General features: G+C 37.4%; 1 protein-coding gene across 9 annotated transcripts in view; it reads left to right on the forward strand.

Annotated features, from left to right (window-relative positions):
- LOC129659031 (RUN domain-containing protein 3B) overlaps window positions 1-24400 on the forward strand; it is a 191787-nt gene that overhangs the window by 86917 nt on the left and 80470 nt on the right. For all 9 annotated transcript variants that reach the window (XM_055590036.1, XM_055590037.1, XM_055590038.1 and 6 more), the window contains 2 exons: window positions 12702-12791; window positions 14923-15003. In XM_055590036.1, coding sequence (XP_055446011.1) covers window positions 12702-12791; window positions 14923-15003 — 171 coding nt within the window. The remainder of the gene's footprint in view (window positions 1-12701; window positions 12792-14922; window positions 15004-24400) is intronic.

A 24400-nucleotide genomic window follows, 5' to 3' on the forward strand; every position in this document is an offset into this window, starting at 1 on the left:
TGGCACAGGGTTCTATCAGACATCACTGACTTCGACACTTTTAAATTACCATACATATTTCTACCTTGTTAATCATATTTCTGAAGGAAGAGAGTGACTGTAGGCCAGTTCTGACAGAGAAAATTAGGCATATATATACAGAAATCATATATCTAAAGTTGTAATTTCCATGTCCTGATGGCATGTTTGACATTTTGGATTTTTGGAAAATCTGAGTCTTTAATGTGATACATTGTTTTAGCTGACTAGCTGGTACAGATGACAGTATCTTTGCTTAGGTGTTGCCTACATCTGTTGGATCATTGAAAAAGCAAGAGAGTTCCAGAAAAACATCTATTTCTGTTTTATTGACTATGCCAAAGCCTTTGACTGTGTGAATCACAACAAACTCTGGAAAATTCTGAAAGGAATGGGAATACCAGACCACCTTACCTGCCTCTTGAGAAATCAATAAGCAGGTCAAGAGGCAACAGTTAAAACTGGACATGGAACAACAGACTGGTTCCAAATTGGGAAAGGAGTACATCAAGACTGTATATTGTCACCCTGCTTATTTAACTTATATGCAGAGTACTTCATGAAAAATGCTGGGCTGGAAGAAGCACAAGCTGGAATCAAGATTGCTGGGAGAAATATCAATAACCTCAGGTATGCAGATGACACCACACTTAAGGAAGAAAGTGAAGAGCAACTAAATAGCTTTTTGATGAAAGTGATAGAGGAGAGTGAAAAAGTTGGGCTTAAAACTCAACATTCAGAAAACTAAGATCATGGGATCTGGTCCCATCACTTCATGGGAAATAGATGGGGAAACAGTGGAAACAGTGGCTGACTTTATTTTTCTGGGCTCTAAAATCACTGCAGATGGTGACTGCAGCCATGAAATTAAAAGACGCTTGCTCCTTGGAAGAAAAGTTATGACCAGCCTAGACAGCATATTAAAAAGCAGAGACATTGCTTTGCCAACAAAGGTCCATCTAGTCAAAGCTATGGTTCTTCCAGTAATAATGTATGGATGTGAGAGTTGGACTGTGAAGAAAGCTGAGCGCCATAGAATTGATGGTTTTGAACTGTAGTGTTAGAGAAGACTCTTGAGAGACCCTTGGACAGCAAGAAGATGTACCATGTTAATCCTAAAGGAAATCAGTCCTGAATATTCATTGAAAGGACTGATGTTGAAGCTGAAACTCCAATAGTTTGGTCACCTGATGTGAAGAACTGACTCATTTGAAAAGAACCTGATGCTGGGAAAGATTGAAGGTGGGAAGAGAAGGGGACAACAGAGGATGAGATGGTTGGATGGCATCACCAACTCAATGGACATGAGTTTGAGTAAACTCGGGGAGTTGATGATGGACAGTGAGGCCTGGCGTGCTGCAGTCCATGGGGTTGCAAAGAGTCGGACATGACTAAGTGAACTGAAGTGAACTGATGTTCTTAGGTAATAAAATAATAAATGTTTTATTTGGAAGATACGAAGAAAAAATCACGACTAAAGAGACACGTGTACCCCAATGTTCATAGCAGCACTGTTTATAATAGCCAGGACATGAAAGCAACCTAGATGTCCATCAGCCAATGAATGGATAAGAAAGCTGTGGTACATATACACAATGGAGTATTACTCAGCCATTAAAAAGAATACATTTGAATCAGTTCTAATGAGGTGGATGAAACTGGAGCCTATTATACAGAGTGAAGTAAGCCAGAAAGAAAAACACCAATGCAGTATACTAATGCATATATATGGAATTTAGAAAGATGGTAGCAATAACCCTGTGTACGAGACAGCAAAAGAGACACTGATGTATAGAACAGTCTTTTGGACTCTGGGAGAGGGAGAGGGTGGGATGATTTGGGAGAATGGCATTGAAATATGTATAATATCATGTATGAAACGAGTCGCCAGTCCAGGTTCGATGCACGATACTGGATGCTTGGGGCTGGTGCGCTGGAACGACCCAGAGGGATGGTATGGGGAGGGAGGAGGGTTCAGGATGGGGAACACATGTATACCTGTGGCAGATTCATTTTGATATATGGCAAAAACAATACAATATTGTAAAGTTAAATAAAATAAAATTAAAAAAAAAAAAGAATAAATTTGACCAGGTTATAAAGACTTTTAACTCCAAGAAGTATTTGCATAAAGTAAATCTGACATGTGCTTATTGGATCATTTTCAGGCAATATGGTACTCTTGGGATGTTTCTAAAGATGGACGGTGAGATGATGATAAACTCTTAAGACAGTTGAAATAAACTTTATACAATGAAACATTTGTTTCTTATTTCATGATTAGCAAATACATTTAATTATAAAAGATACTAAATTTTCAAGATACTGAGGCTTTAAAAAAAATCAGAACCCCATAGATCAAACCTAGAAATCCTATGAAATCAAAACTAAGTTTATACCATAATTATCTGCTATACAATAACAAAACAGTCTTTTCTAAATAGAAATTAAAGCATTAATAATCTAAGTTGTTAGCCTCGTTTCTCAGTTTATACAGTTGGGTGGGGTAGAAATAGTACTTGAATAGACTATTTTTAGAGTGAGTAGTTTAAATTTTTTAAGGAAAATGCTTTTTGCCTTGTGTTTGGCAGAAAAAGGAAGTGATTCAGCTCTAAAAAGCTCATGAAGTAAAAATATTCGTGTAACAATATATAAACATATATTATTCACATAGAAACGTGGCTTAGTGTATGTTTATACACACACACAGAAATATATCATGTTTCTATATACACACCACACAGTATTTAGATGTGACGGTAATGGCTCTGCAGTTATAAAAAAATGATGTAAGGAGTTATTTCAAAATTCCTGTCCTTAAGTTAACTTTAAAATGCAGTTGCAAAATGACTGTCTTTTTTAAAACTGTTTACACTAGCTTTTTTTTTAAAGCCAAAATCAAACCAGAGAAAATTCTTCATTATAAATATATTTGATTGTGAACCCCTAGCGAAACATATGTATTTGGAAGGTTGCTGCTGCTGCTAAGTCGCTTCAGTCGTGTCCAACTCTGTGCGACCCCATAGACGGCAGCCCACCAGGCTCCCCCATCCCTGGGATTTTCTAGGCAAGAGTACTGGAGTGGGGTGCCATTGCCTTCTCCGGAATTTGGAAGGTTAGGTTTGTAAAATTACAAGCGTACTTTTGGAAAGAATAATTACACCTTACCTTTTGTCTGAGTGCTCCCTGACATAAGTGCTTGTAGAACAATGAAAAATGATCTCTAATTTTTTAGGAATTTCAAGAGTGCGTGAATCAAGTGATTTCTTCTTGTTCTACTCTTCACAGATAAAGAGTAATGAGGTCCTTTAAAATGGTGATAACAAGTGTTATCCTCCTTATCATATCCTCCTTATATCCTCCTTATCAACATAAGGAGGAGCTACATGGGCTAAGACAGGCAAGCTTGAAAGTACTAATTAGTGATAATCTAAGGATAAGATTGGGAGGAGGAACTGTGGGGAGCAGAACTACAGTAGGTCTTCTGAAATGCATGATGATGGCTCCAAAGTATTAGAGAAATTCATGTGATCTTTTTGCTACGGTGGAGGATATCTTGGTGAGCAATTGAAAAAACCCTTGAAGAGTTTCACAGTTTAGGAATTGGGGTGTTAGTGGGAAATAGCCAGTGATGGGAAGTTGACAGACTCAAGAAGAGAATCAAAGCTAAAACAAAAAAAGAAGAGGTGGGGAAGGCTAGAGATAGAGAAGTAAGGTAGAAACTTAGAGTTTTCATTTCTCCCCACCCACAGCCTTAAAATAATTAGAAAAGTTAAGCTAAAGAATACAAATGTGACATTTAAAACAAGACCAAAAATATTCTGGTAAGAATGTGAAGTAATAACTGTGGAAAATATAGAGATAAAATTACTTTATCAAGTCCTGTTTATTACTTTGCAATTGCACCACAATGCTTCATTTATAACGAAAGTGATGTTCAAGAGTAATACTAATCTTCTCATTATTATAGTAGGAGTAAAGTATAAAAACTTCAAAAATTACTCAGCTGTCACAAAGTGGAAAAAAAAAAAAAAAAAAACAGTTGGCCAAACACTTTTTTAATTATAGAAAGGTAGATAAGATAGTGATAAATTACCAAATCTTTCAAGAACTAAGAAAGACCTTAGGAATTTTAATCTGTTTAAAAGTTTTACATTATTAAGATGAAAATAATTATTAAAAGGTGCTTGTGGACTGCTGCCGCAGCTTTTTGTTTTGTCTATAAAATATTTTGGCTTATTAAATACCCACAAGCTCTCTTTTAATAAATTTTGTTTCAAAGATGTGTTCATTTTAAATTTGCTTTCAAGAAATAATTCCATGTATTCCTGGAAAGAAGAAAAAGCTTCAGAGTATATTTGGTATTAGTCTATAGTAAATCCCAGGGATGGGGGAGCCTGGTGGGCTGCCGTCTCTGGGGTCACACAGAGTCGGACATGACTGAAGCAACTTAGCAGCAGCAGCAGCATAGTAAAGACAAGACTACAATAGGAATCTTCCTGGTCATTCATACAGACTTGTGACCTGAGAGTAAAAACAATTCTAAGTGCCATTTTAAAATTTAGAGAGAACTAGATATTTCCATTAACTTACTAGTACAAGGCCTCCTTTCATTAGAAAATTGGACTTGGCGTAAATTAAAGCTATCATTCCTGTCGCCAAACACACCTTACCCACGTTCTCTCTGTTCTTGTTTGTTGCAACGGGGGTCTCTCCTGCCAGTCTTTCTTCTAGGCCCTGTCCCCCATTCACCTTTTCCTTTCGTTATCATCACCTCTCTCACTCCTCGTCCTCCATCTCTTGCCGTTTCTGAATCATAATCATTCCCACCCCTGCAGAAGCGTGTACTGGTATCCCCTATCTTAAAAGGAAAAACTTTCTCCCTTGCACCTGTATTTCCCTCTTGTATGGCTCATTTCCATGTTCTGCTTCATCACCAAACTTCTCACAAATCTTTATACACGTTGTTGTCATCTCCTTTCCTCAGAGTCACTCTTCATTCTTGTCTAGTCTCGGCCTCTACCACTCCACCAAAGATGATTTTTAAAAGAATACCAATAATGCACGAGCTACCCAAATGTAATGAACATTTCTCTGTCCCCATTGTACTCCACAGTACAGCTAAAAGAGTTGAAACCTTTTTCTTTCTTGAAAAACCTCTTTGTTTTTTACTTATATAACACTCCTGGCTTTTCTGTCTCCCTCTGTACTTGCTCTTTCTCAGGCTTCTTTTGCTGTTCGCAGCTTCTTCGTGTCAGTATTCTCTGTGCTCAGTCTTCTTTGCTGTTCTTTCTCTCCTCACAACTGCACCTGTCTCTGGAGATTTTTTTTAATTTATTTATTTTTAATTGAAGGCTAATTGCTTCACAATATTGTGTGGATTTCTGCAATACATCAATATGAATCAGCCGTAGGTATACATAATGTCCCCTTTCTCCTGAACCTCCCTTTCACCTCCCACCCCATCCCACCCCTCTAGGTTGTAACAGACCCCACTTTAAATTCCCTGAGTCATTCAGCAAATTCCCACTATTTATTTTACATATGGTAGTGTATATGTTTCTGTACTACTCTGTCCAATCATCCCACCCCCTCTTTCCCCTGACCCCATGTCCATAAGTCTGTTCTCTGTGTCTGTATCTCCGTTCAGTTCAGTTCAGTCGCCCAGTTGTGTCCGACTCTTTGCGACCCCATGCATTGCAGCACACCAGGCCTCCCTGTCCATCACCAACTCCCTGAGTTTACCCAAACTCATGTCCATTGAGTCGGTGATGCCATCCAGCCATCTCATCCTCTGTCGTCCCCTTCTCCTCCTACCCCCAATCCTTCCCAGCATCAGGGTCTTTTCCAATGAGTCAACTCTTTGCATGAGGTGGCCAAAGTACTGGAGTTTCAGCTTCAGCATCAGTCCTTCCAATGAACACCCAGGACTGATCTCCTTTAGGATGGACTGGTTGGATCTCCTTGCAGTCCAAGGGACTCTCAAGAGTCTTCTCAAACACCACAATTCAAAACCATCAATTCTTCGGTGCTCAGCTTTCTTCACAGTCCAACTCTCACATCCATACGTGACCACTGGAAAAACCGTAGCCTTGACTAAACGGACCTTTGTTGGCAAAGTAATGTCTTCTGCTATGAAGACCTACAAGACCTCTTAGAACTAACACCCAAAAAAGATGTCCTTTTCATTATAGGGGACTGGAATGCAAAAGTAGTAAGTGAAAAAACACCTGGAGTAACAGGCAAATTTGGCCTTGGAGTACGGAATAAAGCAGGGCGAAGACTAATAGAGTTTTGCCAAGAGAACGCACTGGTCATAGTAAACACCCTCTTCCAACAACAGAAGAGAAGACTCTACACATGGACATCACCAGATGGTCAACAGCGAAATCAGATTGATTATATTCTTTGCAGCCAAAGATGGAGAAGCTCTATACAGTCAGCAAAAACAAGACCAGGAGCTGACTGTGGCTCAGATCATGAACTCCTTATTGCCAAATTCAGACTGAAATTGAAGAAAGTAGGGAAAACCACTAGACCATTCAGGTATGACCTAAATCAAATCCCTTATGATTATACAGTGGAAGTGAGAAATAGATTTAAGGGCCTAGATCTGATAGACAGAGTGCCTGATGAACTATGGAATGAGGTTCGTGACATTGTACAGGAGACAGGGATCAAGACCATCCCCATGGAAAAGAAATGCAAAAAAGCAAAATGCCTGTCTGGGGAGGCCTTGCAAATAGCTGTGAAAAGAAGAGAAGCAAAAAGCAAAGGAGAAAAGGAAAGATATAAGCATCTGAATGCAGAGTTCCAAAGAATAGCAAGGAGAGAGAAGAAAGCCTTCTTCAGCGATCAATGCAAAGAAAGAGAGGAAAACAGAATGGGAAAGACTAGAGATCTCTTCAAGAAAATCAGAGATACCAAGGGAACATTTCATGCATCTCCATTGCTGCCCTGCAAATAGGTTCATCAGTACCATCCTCCTAGATTCCATGTATATGTGGTAATATACGATATTTGTTTTCTCTTTCGGACTTACTTGACTCTGTTTAATAGGCTGTAGGTTCATCCACCTCATTAGAACTAACTCAAATGCATTCCTTTTTATGACTGAGTAAAATTCCATAGTATATATATCGGAGAAGGCAATAGCACCCCATTCCAGTACTCGTGCTTGGAAAATCCCATGGACGGAGGAGCCTGGTAAGCTGCAGTCCATGGGGTCGCTGAGGGTCGGACACGACTGAGCGATTTCACTTTCACTTTTCACTTTCATGCATTGGAGAAGGAAATGGCAACCCACTCCAGTGTTCTTGCCTGGAGAATCCCAGGGACGGAGGAGCCTGGTGGGCTGCCGCCTGTGGGGTCGCACAGAGTCGGACACGACTGAAGTAACTTAGCATAGCATATATGTACCACAGCTTCTTTATCTGTTCATCTGTTGATGGACATCTAGGTTGCTTGCATGTACTAACTTTTATAAATAGTGCTGCAGTGAATATTGGGGTACATGTGTCTTTTCCAGTTCTGGTTTCCTCAGGGTATATACCCAGTAGTGGGATTGTTGGGTCATATGGTAGTTTTATTCCTAGTTTTTTTTAAGGAATCTCCATACTTCTTTCATAGTGGCTGTATCAGTTTACATTCCCACCGACAATGCAAGAGGGTTTTTCCCTCTTCTCCACCTCCTCTCCAGCATTTGTAGATTTGTGTGTGTGTGTGTGGTGGCCATTCTGACCAGTGTTACGTGATATCTCTTTGTATCTCTGGAGTTTTAAATACCACCTGAGTGGTCATGACACCACATTTAAATCTCTGACTAGTTCAGATTTCTTGATTCTTCTCCCTCTAACCCTGTTCACCCCATTCTTGAAAGTCGTTTCATTGCCTTACCTAAATGGCCGATGAAGTAACAATCTAAATTCATATTGATTGCTTTTTCTCCTTCATTCATTACAGCCATTCCATTAGCAAGTCTTTTTGATCCTGTTTCCAGAATCTATTTCGAATCCACCCGTTTACCTTTACCATTATGGCTGCAGCAGTAACGCGCACCTCTCTCATCTCTTGCCTACCTCCTCCCCTGTTAACCTCCCAACTGAGATTCCAGTTTGCCACCGGCCAGTAGCCACCCAGCATCCAGCCAGTCTTCTTAAAAAGTATGGTAAAAGGGATCCTGTCAATTCCTACTTTAAACATTGGAATGCTTTCTCATTACTTTAGCCAGCAGGCTCTGCCAACACATTTCCTGGAGTCAGATCCTGGTTTCACCACTTTCTAGCTGTGGAATCATGGGTAAATTTCTTACTCCCTCTGTGGCATAATAATTGTTGGTAAAGTTAAGCAAGATAATTCATGTAAAGCACTTATAACTACGCCTGGCGCTCAGGACATGTTCACAATTATTATTAATGTTATATGGCCTCCAAAGCCCTGTTTTCAGGCTTCTTTGGGCCTAAGTTCCCATAATAAACACTTACTCGAAAATATCTTTCCCAGTGCCCTTCTTCAAAGTTGGATTCATCTTTACTAAATTTTCTCCACCTCAATAAACTAGTTCCTTATTTTATACTGCTTGCCATCTCTGATTGTCTCCTCCTTCTGTTTATTGCCTGTCCTCTCCCCTAGACTGTAAGTTTCATAAAGAGGGGTCTTGTTTATCTTCTTTATCATTTTAACTCTCGTACATAACACAGTTCTTGCTACATGATGTATTTGTTGATAAAACAGAGAATCTCACATTCTTAGCAAGACTGTTTGGAGATTGATTTTTTTGGCTATCTCTTCTTTCTGATTCACCTTGTCTTTGAGTAGAATAGAACATTTCTTTGTAATGCTGTAATTTGTTTTGTATGTCATGAGGGAGAATTTTATCTCCCACCACTTCAAGCTTCTTAAATAAAGACTAAACTGGGGAAAAGAACAAGATATTGATAATGGAATTTCTTTGGCTTATAAAATAAGCTTTCTCATATCTGAGTATTGCACTTTTAGTGTGTAGAATAACTTACGATTCTCAAAATAAATTTTGAAGCATGATATTGTTCAGTATCAACATCATCTGTTCTGGTGGTTCACTTCCTATCCAAAGGATATTTGTTACTGAAGTACCGGAAAGGTTTTAAAATAGTCCTATAGAATAAACACTAAAGATGGCATTGTAGACGTATTTCAGTTGGAATTAAATTATATGTGTTGAGAAAAAGATTATTATGCTTATTCAAGTGTTATTTTAAGTACCTTTCTAGTGTCTAGTATTTTTCTAGTCAACATACAAATAATTGGAAAGAGTACACCTGATGGAAAGTGGGGACTTTTCTTCCAGATCACAGTAATATCAAATAGTTGCTGACAATTTTCCTTTGTTTCTAAAATACAAAACTTGAAAGATACCATCGAACATATAACTCTTTAAACAGAAGTTTTAAATTTATTTTTCATCTTTCTACTTTTAATATTTATAATCCATTTTTGCAAGCCAATATGCTCTTTTGGTTTAGATCCTTCTCATAAAAATATTTTCCTTAGCACAAAAAATATTTTCAACAAAAGGGAATTTTTTTAGTGAAGGCAATGGCACCCCACTCCAGTACTCTTGCATGGAAAATCCCACGGAGGGAGGAGCCTGGTAGGCTACAGTCCATGGGGTCGCTGAGGGTCGGACACAACTGAGCGACTTCACTTTCACTTTTCACTTTCATGCATTGGAGAAGGAAATGGCAACCCACTCCAGTGTTCTTGCCTGGAGAATCCCAGGGATGGGGGAGCCTGGTGGGCTGCCGTCTGTGGGGTCGCACAGAGTCGGACACTACTGAAGCGACTTAGCAGCAGCATACCTTACTTTTATTAGTCATCTTAGCCTTTACTCTTGGCTCATTGGTTACATAATCTTGGTTATATAAACAAGCTTTATTAATGTTCCAATTTTTCTGTGAGGTAAAATGAAGAGATTGAAAGTTTACAGTCTTTAGAAGTCTTTGAAAATATTGATAACAAGATCAAATTTTCAGTCAGAATTATTGATATATTGGCTTGATTAAGGGAATAAAACAATTTTTTATAATAGCTTCTGCCTCTTTAATACACATGAATGACTTGTATCTTTGATTAAATGATAGTATATAAAATGTCAAGTGACATAAAATAGCATATTATAAATGAAACCTAAATGTTGATAGATTTCTTTAAGTGCATTTATTTTATTTTCTTAATCAGATTTAATAATGAAAAGTTCAGCACGCAATGGACAATTCTCTTAACTAGCCTTTCCTCTTCTGCTTGTCCTCCCCTCCCGTCTGCTACAGTAAAGGTGTATTAAATCAGGTCTATGCAATATTATATTTCAGATATGGTTTTAGGTGGAATTAATTGATTTCACATTTAGTGTATTATATGACAGTGACAGTGAAAGTCGCTCAGTCGTGTCCAACTCTTTGCAACCCCATGGACTGTAGTCCATGGAATTCTCCAGGTCAGAATACTGGAGTGGGTAGCCTTTCCCTTCTCCAGCAGATTGTCCTGCCCCGGTAATTGAATCGGGGCTTCCTGCCTTGCAGGTGGATTCTTTACTAACTGAGCTATCAGGGAAGCCCCTAGGTTAGCTTAAAAAATCAATAGTAAAACAAAGGCCAGAAAAACTCAGTAAAACAAAATGATATATAAAATATAGGGTATATAAATTACCTTTAAGCTTGCTTAAAAATGGTTCTAAAACCATTTAGTCTTTGTTTTAGGTATTTTTCATTAGTTCCTAGTATAATATTAACATTGGAAAGTAAGCAAAAATAGTTTTGATGTGACTTTTGGAATGTACTTTTAAACATGATAAGCTCAAGGTGGCAAATAAAAATAGACCTATTCTCATATAGGGAAGTACTGGGAATCATGGGTGATTGCTGATGTCAAACACCAGAATAAATGCATGTGTCCCGTAGGAAGTGGTAGTCTAGAACCATTGGAATCATAGTTCTTCAAGGAGTTGATCAAATATTCTGTCAACAGCCAATTTAGCCATTGAGGCAGTGACAAAATCTCAGATGTTTTGTCTAAATATCTTTACCATTTTGTGGAACACCTCAGTTGAATATGTAGGAATTTCTTCCATTTATTTTACTGATCTTTGTTAGGCTGAAACTTTTAAGTTTTTCTCCTCTTATGTAAATGGTAACTATTCATTTACATTTTCAAGAAATGTAAATTTACATATTTCCAAGAAAGAGCATCTAATCTAAGCTAGTCTTCCCATCGTGTTTGTTTGTAGCCTTACATCTGTCGGAGGGTAAATAGTTGTAGTTTCCTTTGTACTTTTTATTCATGTAAAATTTCTTACCGTAACAAAGGTTAAAGTCTCTTTAAATATTTTTATTTTACAGGAAGTATCATGGTTCAGTAGAAAAGATGTACAACTTAAGTAAAAGTTGGTTTTCTTCCTTGATAAGTTTATCAACATCATCTTGGGCAAACTGTTTAAACCTGTCTCTCTTCTTGATAATGAAATTGAAACGAATGACAATTGCTTCTGCATTTATTTCATCAGCTTTGCAAGTATCAAATAATATGATTATAAAAGTATTTGGTAAACTGTGGACTATTCAAAATTGATGATAGTAATATAAGAATATAGACTTTATATGCAGTCTTTATAAGCTCTGCTGCTGCTGCTAAGTCGCTTCAGTCGTGTCCGACTCTGTGCCACCCCATAGACGGCAGCCCACCAGGTTCCTCCATCCATGGGATTTTCCAGGCAAGAGTACTGGAGTGGGTTGCCATTGCCTTCTCCGCTTTTAAGCTCAAGAATATGGAAAAGAGCAAGACAAATTTCATTTACTAAGATGCTTTCCTTTTAGTTGGGTTACAGAGTGGTGTTCCTTGCCATTGTATAACATAAAGAGTTATAACAATTTTATTATCTCTGTTACTGAACATAAGCAAGTTTTTGATACTATTTGAAAATGAATTCAATAATCTTTAGATTCTTTTGTGGAAAAATACCTTAAGCCCATATTAAATAATATTTTTTCAAAATATTTATTTTAAATATTTTAAAATAGACTTTAATATTATAAAAATTAACATTAACCAAAACAGACGGCTTTACAAGAATTAACAAAGATAGATTCATATTTACATTTTGTCAGAGATACAGTGAACACTTTCTTTTTCGTATGCGGCCACCTAGGTAGCCCATCTGCCCTATTAGTATTGTAATGTTAAAGGTTAGCATAAATTACTATTAATCACATCTTCCTAGTTCTTTGGTTAATAACCCTTGGCATTACAGAAAAACGATGTATGTTTGTGTTTGTTATGTATATTAATAGAAAATAATCTACATAGTTTTGAAAGGAGACCAGTTTAAATGACTGTTTACCACCTTTCAGTTTACGTATATATTGCTTCTGGCTTGGAAAAACACTAGACACTGTAGGCCTACTAAATGAGTCACTTTGAAGATTCTTTTTAAGAGAGATGTAAACACTTAGAATGGTTTTTTTCCTTGTTACAATGGCAGCTTTTTTATTCTGCTAAGTATCTGCAAGATTTAAGTGATCCAGGTATGTTCTTGTTTTGACAAATTAAATAAATTTTAGTTCTTTCTACTCTAGCTTGGGCTTTAACTGATTCTTGTAGCTGAAGCTTCAGTCTGTTTTTAATACATATTCACCCATTTCATTTTTTAGGAGATTTTATGAAGATGGAGCAATTGTCTTGGGTGAGGAAGCAAATATGCTTGCTGGCATGCTCCTTGGACTCAATGCTATTGATTTCAGGTACTTCATCTAACTGTATGTATTCTGATTTAAAATTATTCTACCTCATAATAGTTTCTGCTTATGATTCTTTTCTTTCCGTTTTCTAAGTAAAGCATGCAGTTGGATATTGATTTGATTTGTGTTGTTCCCTTTATAATGAGATCAGTTTTATAAATAGGTTTGCTCTAAAAAAAAGAGGCTGTCTTAAACTTAAGGAATTAACTGACAAAACTTATTTGCTTTCTGCCTTGGGAAAAAGAAAGCTTGGACCACATCCCCCCCGACCAGAAAAATCATATATTCTGGTAGCACTAAAGGAATCTCTTAGTATTTTTCTACTACTGTTTTAAAATGAAAAAGAAATATACTAATATTGATTCATAGCCAGAAAGATTTTCATTTTCTCATGTGGTGAGATAAAGAGGATCTTGACAGGCTGTCTTAGATACCTTATGTTTCTTATTTTGTTTCTGGAGTATTAAAATTTTTGTTAATATTTGCTTTTATTATTAACAAGGTGAGCTGATTCCAAACTAAGATTGCAAGTACTAAAAATGGACATTCTAAGTTCTCCGTAGGTTGTTGGGAGCATCCTTCTGCATTTCATTTATTGATCTAAGATTTTACATTGTACTAAAAGTAAAAGGTTTGTCTATAATAAGAATTCAAACCTGAGAATTAAGGATTATATTTTCATTGAAATACATCACTTAAAAATCCACTGTTAACAAATAAGCATAAAACTTAAAAATCTGCTTTTAGGTCTTGAACTAAAAAATAATGCTCTCGAATAAGAGACTGTCTTAAACTTAAGAAATTAACTGAGGAAGAGTTCAGTTCAGTTCAGTTCAGTCGCTCAGTCGTGTCCGATTCTTTGCGACCCCATGAATCGCAGCACACCAGGACTCCCTGTCCATCACCAACTCCCAGAGTTCACTCAAACTCAGGTCCATCGAGTCGGTGATGCCATCCAGCCATCTCATCCTCTGTTGTCCGCTTTTCCTCCTGCCCCCAATCCCTCCCAGCATCAGGGTCTTTTCCAATGAGTCAACTCTGCATGAGGTGGCCAAAGTATCAGAGTTTCAGTTTCAGCATTAGTACCTCCAATGAATATTCAGGACTGATTTCCTTTAGGATGGACTGGTTGGATCTCCTTGCAGTCCAGGGGACTCTCAAGAGTCTTCTCCAAGTTTTGAACTTCACCACAGTTCAAAAGCATCAATTCTTCCTTAAGTTCTTCAGTTTCACTCAAGTTACTTTTTTCTAGTAAATCACTTCTTTTTCAAAATACTTTTCTCTTTATAAGTATAACTTTCCTCTATTTGAAATTTGATAAAGCGGGATTAGGTTAATTAACTTAATTGTTTGGGATGAACGTGGTGAATACAGCATGAAGGCTGTCTTCATGATTTCTCTAAGGGTGTTAACTTTTTACTGTATGCTGCTGGCTCTGTCTAAATCCTTTACAATTATTTTCTGGTTGAAAACAAAACTGGGATAATAATATAAACTCTTGGTTTGTTGTAGCCCATTGATATTGTGTAGAAAGCAAATATCTTACTGACACATTAGTAATGTTTTTGTAAATAAAGGAAAGCCCATATGAAATATGGCCACTTTGATTCTCTCCTTATTCAAGTCTGGAAAAATACATCCTGTGCCCTTGATATTAATATATTAGAGTAAGTATTTTAGCAGGAAAACTTCCCAGAGGAACCAAAAGGTAGTAGTTCATATATGAAGATTTTTCTAATCAGTCAGACCTTTTTAGGAAATATTCAGTGTCACCTGAGAATTTGTATGTAAATGAGAACAACAACTCTTCATATGAAAATACTCCAGTGACGTCTTTGAAGTCTAATAAAGACCAAGATAAAATGAACTATGTAAATAGTATTTGTACAGATTTCTCAGTAAACTTTACTTTTGCATGATGTATGTATGTAATAGTGTTATTACTTTTTGTAAGCCTTTGATATTGAAGGTAGAATTGTCTTTATTGAGGTGATTATAACAAGTCACATTTAAATTACAAATAAAAAATTCATCTTTTTATCATTGATGAAACAAATGTTTCTAACAAGAGATTGTTTATAACACTGTGATTTAAATTTTTATGTATTAATATATTTATTGTCTGTTGTCTTAGCTTCTGCCTAAAGGGAGAAAGATTGGATGGCAACCTTCCTGCTGTAATAGACTATATACCATATTTGAGGTTTACCCAAAGGTATTTGATATTTTGAAATCTTAATTTATAGTTGAATGTCTTATGTAATATATTCATCTGATTAAAATTACCTTTTATAGAACATTTATTTCCATACCAGAAATCATTCAAAAATATAAACTCCAGTTGCATTTTTAGTACATATATATATAGTTTTTATATAATTATAACCGTGGCATAAATATAGTTTTTAAAAACAGCATCTGTTTTTACTTCTGTAGTTAATATAATAGCCTTAATAGCTCTATACTAGTCCATTGAGATTTCAAAACTATAATTCATTATTTAAATTGGTTTTCATGTTATCTCCATTAAAATGAAAATAATAATGAACATTTTTGTGCAAATAATTTTATTTTGTTTCTTTTGTGAATTTATAGAGTTATTTAGGTAAATACAATGAAAAATTTTGTGACTCTTAAAGTCTGTTCTTAGAGTTGTATCAATTTATCCTACTACCAACATTGTGTGAGAGTTAGAGGTTTCCCATAATCTCATCAGTATTAAAAATTAATCAGATGAAATCTAAAACTTTTCTTAAGATCTGCTTGCATAATTTATTTCCTGAATAATTATATACTTCTGAAATGTTATGATCAGGCAAAACTGTAAGGGAGAAAGAGTGAGTAATATATGTCTGTAAGTAATAGATGTATGTGTATACATACACAGAAGATGCATTTATTGAGTGCTAAGGCAGGAAAGGCAGAGGAACCAGAGATCAAATTGCCAGCATCCACTGGATATTTGAAAAAACAAGAGAGTTCCAGAAGAATATCTATTTCTGCTTTATTGAGTATGCCAAAGCCTTTGACTGTGTGAATCACAATATATTATGGAAAATTCTTCAAGAGATGGGAATACCAGACCACCTGACCCACCTTTTGAGAAATCTATATGCAGGTTAGGAAGCAACAGTTAGAACTGGACATGGAACAACAGACTGGTTCCAAATAGGAAAAGGAGTACATCAAGGCTGTATATTGTCACCCTGCTTATTTAATTTATATTCAGAGTACATCATGAGAAATGCTGGGCTGGATGAAGCATTAAGCTGGAATCAAGATTGCCGGGAGAAATATCAATAAACTCAGATATGCAGATGACACTACCCTTATGGCAGAAAGTGAAGAAGAACTAAAGAGCCTCTTAATGAAGGTGAAAGAGGAGAGTGAAAAAGTTGGCTTAAAACTCAACATTCAGAAAACAAAGATCATGGCATCCGGTCCCATCACTTTCTGGCAAATAGATGGAGAAACATTGGAAACAGTGGCAGACTTTATTTTTGGGGGCTCCAAAATCATGGCAGATGGTGACTGCAGCCATGAAATTAAAAGACTCTTACTCCTTGGAAGAAAAGTTACCACCAACCTAGAGAGCATATTAAAAAGCAGAGTTGTTACTTTGCCAACAAAGGTCCGTCTAGTCAAGGCAATGTTTTTCCAGTAGTCACGTATGGATGTGAGAGTTGGACTATAAAGAAAGCTGAGGGCCGAAGAATTAATGCTTTTGAACTGTGGTGTTGGAGAAGACTCTTGAGAGTCCCTTGGACTGCAAAGAGATCCAACCAGTCCATCCTAAAGGAGACCAGTCCTGAATATTCGTTGGAAGGACTGATGTTGAAGCTGAAACTCCAATACCTTGGCCACCTGATGCTAAGAGCTGACTCATTGGAAAAGACCCTGATGCTGGTAAAGATTGAAGGTGAGAGGAGAAGGGGATGACAGAGGATGAGATGGTTGGATGGCATCACTGACTCAGTGGAGACGAGTTTGAGTAATTGCCGGGAGTTGGTGATGGACAGTGAGGCCTGGTGTGCTGCAGTCCATGGGGTCACAAAGAGTCAGACATGACTGAGCAATTGAAATGAACTGAACTGAACTGAACTGAAGGCAGGAAAAAAACTTTCCTAGGTTTCTTCCTAGATGTCAAGAGTATAGGAACTCTGTAAACTTCTGTAAAGGAATACAATCCCTGTACCCAAAATAATCACCGTCTAGTAAGAGAAGTCACTATGATTTCAGAGCTAGGAGTGTGAAGATTTTTTAGGTGATGAAGGAGAAGGAGGAATAGAGTATTATGGTACAAAGATTTCTAACTTAAGTTAGGATCCCTTGGGAAATGAATAATTCTGTTACATTAGATCTAGAAAAGAAACACAGCAAGATGTTTGGAACAGGCATGAAATTAACACTGTTTAGAGATTTATTGAAGTATAGGACACTTTGTGGAGATAACTAACAGTTCAAAATAATACTAGTAAATATGAGTAATACTACTTATTGCATGTTTATCAGGCATTGTGTTAAGTGCTTTACTTCTGTTAACTCATTAATCTCCTAAAAAATCAGTGAGGTCAGCACCACTGTCTTTATTTTTAAGTGAAAAACTGAAACCTAGAGAGGTTAAGTAGCTTGTCCATAGACACAGCAGATTTGTGCAGAGTGGGCCACAGATCTGAAATTAGAGAGCAAAATGACGGAGACAGGAGTTTGGTCATCAGCATGCAGATAGAAAGGCAGTTTTTAGTGATTTAGGAAATTTAAATTAAAATATGAAGATAATCATAAATGCAAATTTTCCTCTCTTTTTAAATAAGAGAATGTAGTGATTATTACAGTGCTTTTAAAAAGATGCAGTCATGGAACCTTCTCACCTGGTACCCTCAGAATGAACTTAATGATCTGTATTCTGTGTCTCCAGCTGCTTAGTCACCATTTGTCCAGTTTTTTTGCAATTTCCTCTTTCTATGAAGTAATCCAAATATATATTTATTCCTTTGTAGTCAATATATAACAGAGGATTCCTGCCATCTTGTTATATAAAGAATACAAGAACAAGAAGATAAATATCAATTCAACCTAGTCATAACCCAGCTAGATTACTGACCATGAAGGTTTTCTTTTTAGAAAGATTTAAACTATCCTAATAGTCATAAAGAACCAATATTTTAAAAATTGAATGACATCCACCCAAATGTACCTATATTAGACACATTTTTTAAAATTCTATTTGATGCCTAATTATAAGAGCCTCAGTTCAGTTCAGTTGCTCAGTCATAGCCAACTCTTTGTGACCCCATGGACTGCAACAAGCCAGGCTGCCTTGTCCATCTTGAACTCCCAGTGTTTACTCAAACTCATGTCCGTTGAGTCGGTGATGCCATCCAACCATCTCACCCTCTGTTGTCCCCTTCTCCTCCCGCCTTCAATCTTTCCTAGCATCAAGGTCTTTTCCAATGAGTCAGTTCTTCACATCAGGTGGCCAAAGGATTGGAGTTTCAGCTTCAACATCAGTCCTTCCAATGAATATTCAGGACTGATTTCCTTTAGGATGGACTGGTTGGATCTCCTTGCATTTCAAGGGACTCTCAAGAGTCTTTTCCAACACCACAGTTCAAAAGCATCTATTCTTCAGCACTCAGCTTTCTTTATAGTCCAACTTTCACATCCATACATGACTACTGGAAAAACCATAGCTTTGACTAGACGGGCCTTTGTTGGCAAAATGTGTCTGCTTTTTAATATGCTGTCTAGGTTGGTGATAACTTTTCTTCCAAGGAGTAAGTGTCTTCTTATTCCATGGCTGCAGTCACCATCTGCTGTGATTTTGGAGCCCCCCAAAATAAAGTCTGCCACTGTTTCTCCATCTATTTGACATGAAATGATGGGACCAGATGCCATGTTCTTAGTTTTCTGAATGTTGAGCTTTAAGCCAACCTTGTCACTCTCCTCTTTCACTTCCATCAAGAGGCTCTTTAGTTTTTCTTTGCTTTCTGCCATAAGGGTAGTGTCATCTGCATATCTGAGCTTATTGATATTTCTTCCAGCAATCTTGATTCCAGCTTAATGCTTCATCCAGCCCAGCATGTCTCATGATGTACTCTGCATATAAGTTAAATAAGCAGGGTGACAATATACAGCCTTGACGTACTCCTTTCTCAGTGAGGAACCAGTCTGTTGTTCCATGTCCAGTTCTAACTGTTGGTTCTTGACCTGCATGTAGATTTCTCAGGAGGCAAGTTGGGTGGTCTGGTATTCCCATCCCTTTAAGAACTTTCCAGAGTTTGTTGTGATCCACACAGTCAAAGGCTTTGGCATAGTCAGTAAAGCAGAAGTAGATGTTTTCTGGAACTCTCTTGCTTTTTTGATGATCCGGTGGATGTTGGCAATTTGATCTCTGGTTCCTCTGCCTTTTCTAAATCTAGCTTGAACATCTGCAAGTTCACAGTTTACATATTTTTGAAGCCTGGCTTGGAGAATTTTGAGCATGACTTTACTAGCATGTGAGATGAGTGCAATTGTGTAGTAGTTTAAGCATTCTTTGGCATTGCCTTTCTTTGTGATTGGAATGAAAACTGACCTTTTCCAGTCCTGTGGCCACTGCTGAGTTTTCCACATTTGCTGGCATACTGAGTGCAGCACTTTCACAGCATCATCTTTTAGGATTTGAAATAGCTCAACTGGAATTCCATCACTTCTACTAGCTTTGTTCATAGAGATGCTTCCTAAGGCCCACTTGACTTCACATTCCAGGATGTCTGGCTCTAGGTGAGTGATCACACCATTGTGATTATCTGGGTCATGTAGATCTTTTTTGTACATTTTTTCTGTGTATTCTTGCCACCTCGTCTTAATATCTCCTGCTTCTGTTAGATCCATACCATTTCTGTCCTTTATTTTACCCATCTTTGCATGAAATGTTCCCTTGATATCTCTAATTTTCTTGAAGAGATCTCTAGTCTTTCCCATTCTATTGTTTTCCTCTGTTTCTTTGCAGTGTTCACTTAGGAAGGCTTTCTTATCTCTGCTTGCTATTCTTTGGAACTCTGCCTTCAAATGGGTGTATCTTTCCTTTTCTCCTTTGCCTTTCACTTCTCTTCTCTTCTCAGACAACCATTTTGCCTTTTTGCTTTTCTTTTTCTTGGGGGTGGTCTTAATCACTGCCTCCTGCACAGTGTCACAAACCTCTGTCCATAGTTCTTCAGGCATTCTATCAAATCTAATCCCTTGAATCTATTTCTCACTTCCACTGTATAATCATAAGGGATTTGATTTAGGTCATACCTGAATGATCTAGTGGTTTTCCCTACTTTCTTCAATTTAAGTCTGAATTTGGCAATAAGGAGTTCATGATCTGAGCCACAGTCAGCACCTGGTCTTGTTTTTGCTGACTGTATAGAGCTTCTTCTTCTTTGGCTGCAAAGAATATTATCAGTCTGATTTCGGTATTGACCATTTGGTGATGTCCCTGTGTAGAGTCTTCTTTTGTATTGTTGGAAGAGGGTGTTTGCTATGATCAATGTGTTGTGTTGGCAAAACTCTATTAGCCTTTGCCCTGCTTCATTCCGTATTCCAAGGCTAAATTTGCCTGTTACTCCACGGATGTCTTGACTTCCTACTTTTGCATTCCAGTCCCCTGTAATGGAAAGGACGTCTTTTTTGGGTTTAGTTCTGGAAGGTCTTGTATGTCTTCATAGAAGTGTTCAATTTCAGCTTCTTCAGCTTTACTGGTTGGGGCATAGACTTGGATTACTGTGATATTGAATGGTTTGCCTTGGAAACGAACAGAGATCATTCTGTTGTTTTTGAGATTGAATCCAAGTACTGCATTTTGGACTCTTTTGTTGTCTGTGATAGCTACTCTATTTCTTCTAAGCGATTCTTGCCCACAATAGTAGATATAATGGTCATCTGAGTTAAATACACCCATTCCAGTCCATTTTAGTTCATTGATTCCTAAAATGTCGATGTTCACTCTTACCATCTCCTGTTTGACCACTTCCAATTTGCCTTGATTCATGGACCTAACATTCCAGGTTCTGGTATAAGAGTCTATTCCTCCCCATATTACTATTTTTAACTTATTGGAAAAGTAGGTACTTATTGTAGAAAAATTGGAAAATACAGAAAGGTAGAAAGTAGAAGAAAGCTTAAGTAACTCATAATCTTATGTTTACAGAGCAGCCACTAGCATTGTTAACATTTTGACAGATCACTTTCAGCCTTTTCTGTGCATAGAAATATTTTTTCTTTGAATAAAATGGAATCATGATATACATGTATCTGTTTCCCTTAATACTATATAATGAACACTTTTGCATGTTCTTAGCAATCATTCTATAGCATCATTTCCTAACATGAATAGAATTTCATTCTTTATATAGTATGTTAACTCAGTTAGTGTTCGACTTTCCAAGTGCGTTCAGTTCCCTGTCATGTGCAGCATTGCAGTTAATGGCCTTGCACTGCATCTTTTTATGCAGAACCATCATTATTTCTTTAGGTTAAAACCTTGAAGTAGAATTTCTTGGGTAAATTTAGTATATATGTTATTAAAACTTTTGAAGCTTGTTGTCAAACTGCCCACCAGAGAGGCCCTACCAGTTTAGATCCTATCAGCAGTATGTGACTGGGCCTGCCTCTGTCATTTACAATTAATCTTAAAGGTGTGGCTAATGCTCTGAATAGAAAATATCCTGTTGTTGGTTTTGGTTCGCATTTATTTGATTGCTGGTGAAGTTGAACTTTAAAAATATTAGTTATTATTCTTTTAAAATAGAGTTTTATGCTTCTGAAGCTAAATATGTGAAATATGTTAATAGAAAACATCCTAAAATATATTTCATATTTAAAATTGGTTTAATTAAGTTTTAAATTGTGTATCAGTGATAAGATATAAATTTTTCTGAGTTACTGCTTGATATAACTTTAAACATCTTTTCATAAATGGATTTTAGGCCAAAAAAGTCTAGCAGTAGCTGATGATTGTTGGTCTTTTATAATGCCTTCAGTTTTTCACTTTTAAATATAGCATGCTTATAGTTAAGTATTTGTATTTTGAATGATTATTTCCTAAAGAGGCAAATTTCTACAGACAGAATTGCTGATTTTAAAAGATTGTAAATGATCAAGTATGCTGTTAAATTGCTTTTCATATATAGTTTAGCTGTAGCTTTTCATATATAGTTGGCTGTCCATATCTGCAGGGTCCACATCTGTTAATCAACCAACTGTGGATCAAATGTATACAGGACTCGGACATGTAAGAGACTTGAGCTTCCATGGACTCTGCTGTCTTGGGGGGCTCCTGGAAACAGTCCTTCCTGGATATTGAGGGATCTCTTGACCTTGTCTTTTCCCCTCTTAGGAGGGATAAGCTAAGGAGTTTTCTACCAAAGGCCAGTCTTTTGGCCTGTGTACTGCACCCCATCCTCTCTCTTCTGTTACGGTCTTAGCTCTGACAGTTGTCCCTTTCCATTGACCTTCCTTTTTCTAGATCTTCCTGCATGTCATAACGTATAAGCATGTTGTTATTTTTCCCTTCTTAAAAAAGGGAACCAAGAAATTTTCCCAACCCTGCATTCAACACTTCTAAGCTGTTCCTTAGTACCCTTTCTTTTATGACAGACTGTGCCTCCTTTTTTTTTTTTTTTGCCTCCTTTCTCTCTTGATGGCTGAGATGGTAAAGAATCTGCCTGCAATGCAGGAGATCCAGGTTCAATCCCTGGGTTGGAAAGATCCCGTGGGAAAGGGAATGGCAACCCACTCCGGTATTCTTGGCTGCAGAGTCCCACAGACAGAGAAGCCTGGAGGGCCACAGTCCATGGGGTGCAAAGAGTCGGACATGACTGAGTGACTAACACTTTCACTTCTCTTGAACTAGTCAAATGAGCTTTTAATAACTACCACTGACACTACTCTTTTCAGAGTCAGCAGGAATGTCTCCTTGCCAAAGCCAGAGGTCAGGTTCCTCACCTTATTTGACCTTTGAGCAGTATTGGATACACACAACTCCTCCTCTCAGCACTTTGCTACTTTTCATCCTATTTGCTCCTTCTTACTCTCTTTCACTGCTTTCTTCTCACTTCCCCAACCTCTAAATGTTGGACTGTTTCTGAGCTCAGTTTTGAATCTCTGTCTACACTCACTAAGTAGTTGCACCCAGGTTCACGGCTTTAAACACCATACTGCTCTTTCCCGTATATATGCTTCCATCTAGAACACTACTCTGAACTCTGGACTTATACACGCAGCTGCCAACTTGACTTCTCCATCTGGCTGTGTAATAAGCACCTCAGATGAAGCATGTACAACAAAGAACTCCTAATCCCACCACCGCCACCTCTGGAAAAAAAACCACACTTCTTCCTGTAGTCTTTGCCATTCTTTGTATGGTAGTTCTAGCATGCCAGTTGCTTATGCTCAAAAACTTTGGGGTCAGTGTTGAATTCTCTCTTCCATAATCCAGCAGTAAAATGTGCACCACCACTGTCACCTCCTAAACTTAAATATGGAGATTTGCAAGAGTCTTCAAGCTCCACCTCTGACTCCTGTCATTTTTTCTCCATAGGACAGCCAGAGTGATCCTTTAGGAATATGTCAAATAATTTCATTCCTCTGTTCAAAACTTTCAAGTAGTTGCTTTCCTTCTGACTCAGAGTGAAAGACAAAATTCCTAGGTTTACCCGGCCTCCAGTTCCTCTCTGATCTCACATCCTATTCCCTGCCTTCTTACTCGCTATGCTTCAGTGACACTGGTCACCTTGTTTTCCTTGAGCACACCCAGCCCACATATGCGTCTTTCTGTTTTCTCTACTAGGAACATAATCACTCTCAAGATATTGGCATGGCTACTTCCCTCATCATTTCTAAATGTCTGCTTAGTACCATCATAGTCAGGAAGCCTGCATGGAACATTCTCCCTAAGTGATACCAGTTCCCCTGACTGGGGTGATCTCAAGCAACTATTTTTCATCTCTTATTCTCATTATCTTCCTTTGTTGGATGAACTTATTAGATAGTACAGCAATACTTCATGGGGTTATCATGAGGACTAATGAGGTAATGTACATGAAGTGTTCATACAGTTCCTTGGATCCCTATAGTTAGTATTTATTTTTCTCCTTGTCCTCACAAGGAACTTCCTTATTATCAGTTCTTCCTTTGTACTCCTGGGTGGTTTAAAATTATACATTATTTATGTTGTTATTATATAATATTTTGTTCTACCTTCTTTGGGTTTGTGATGGTCTCTTCTTACCTTTTTATAAAATAAGGTCTATTGAGATATCATTGACAGGTAAAATTTTAAGGTATTTAAAGTGTACATCATGATGATTTGGTACCATATTCTGATAATATATGGCTTCCCAGATAGCTCAGTGGTAAAGAATCCACCTGCCATCCCTGGGATTGGGAAGATCCCCTGGAGAAGGAAATGGCAACCCAATGCAATATTCTTGCCTGGAAGCCCCATGGAAGAAGAGCCTGGCAGGCTACAGTCCCTGGGATGACAATAAGTCAGACACAACTGAATACATTCTTCCTACCTCTGATAATGTACACCTTGTGGAAGGATTTTCCCCATCACATTAACTAATATACCCATCATCTCA

This window comes from Bubalus kerabau, chromosome 8 (assembly GCF_029407905.1).
Source record: "Bubalus kerabau isolate K-KA32 ecotype Philippines breed swamp buffalo chromosome 8, PCC_UOA_SB_1v2, whole genome shotgun sequence".
Taxonomy (NCBI): Eukaryota; Metazoa; Chordata; class Mammalia; order Artiodactyla; family Bovidae; genus Bubalus; species Bubalus kerabau.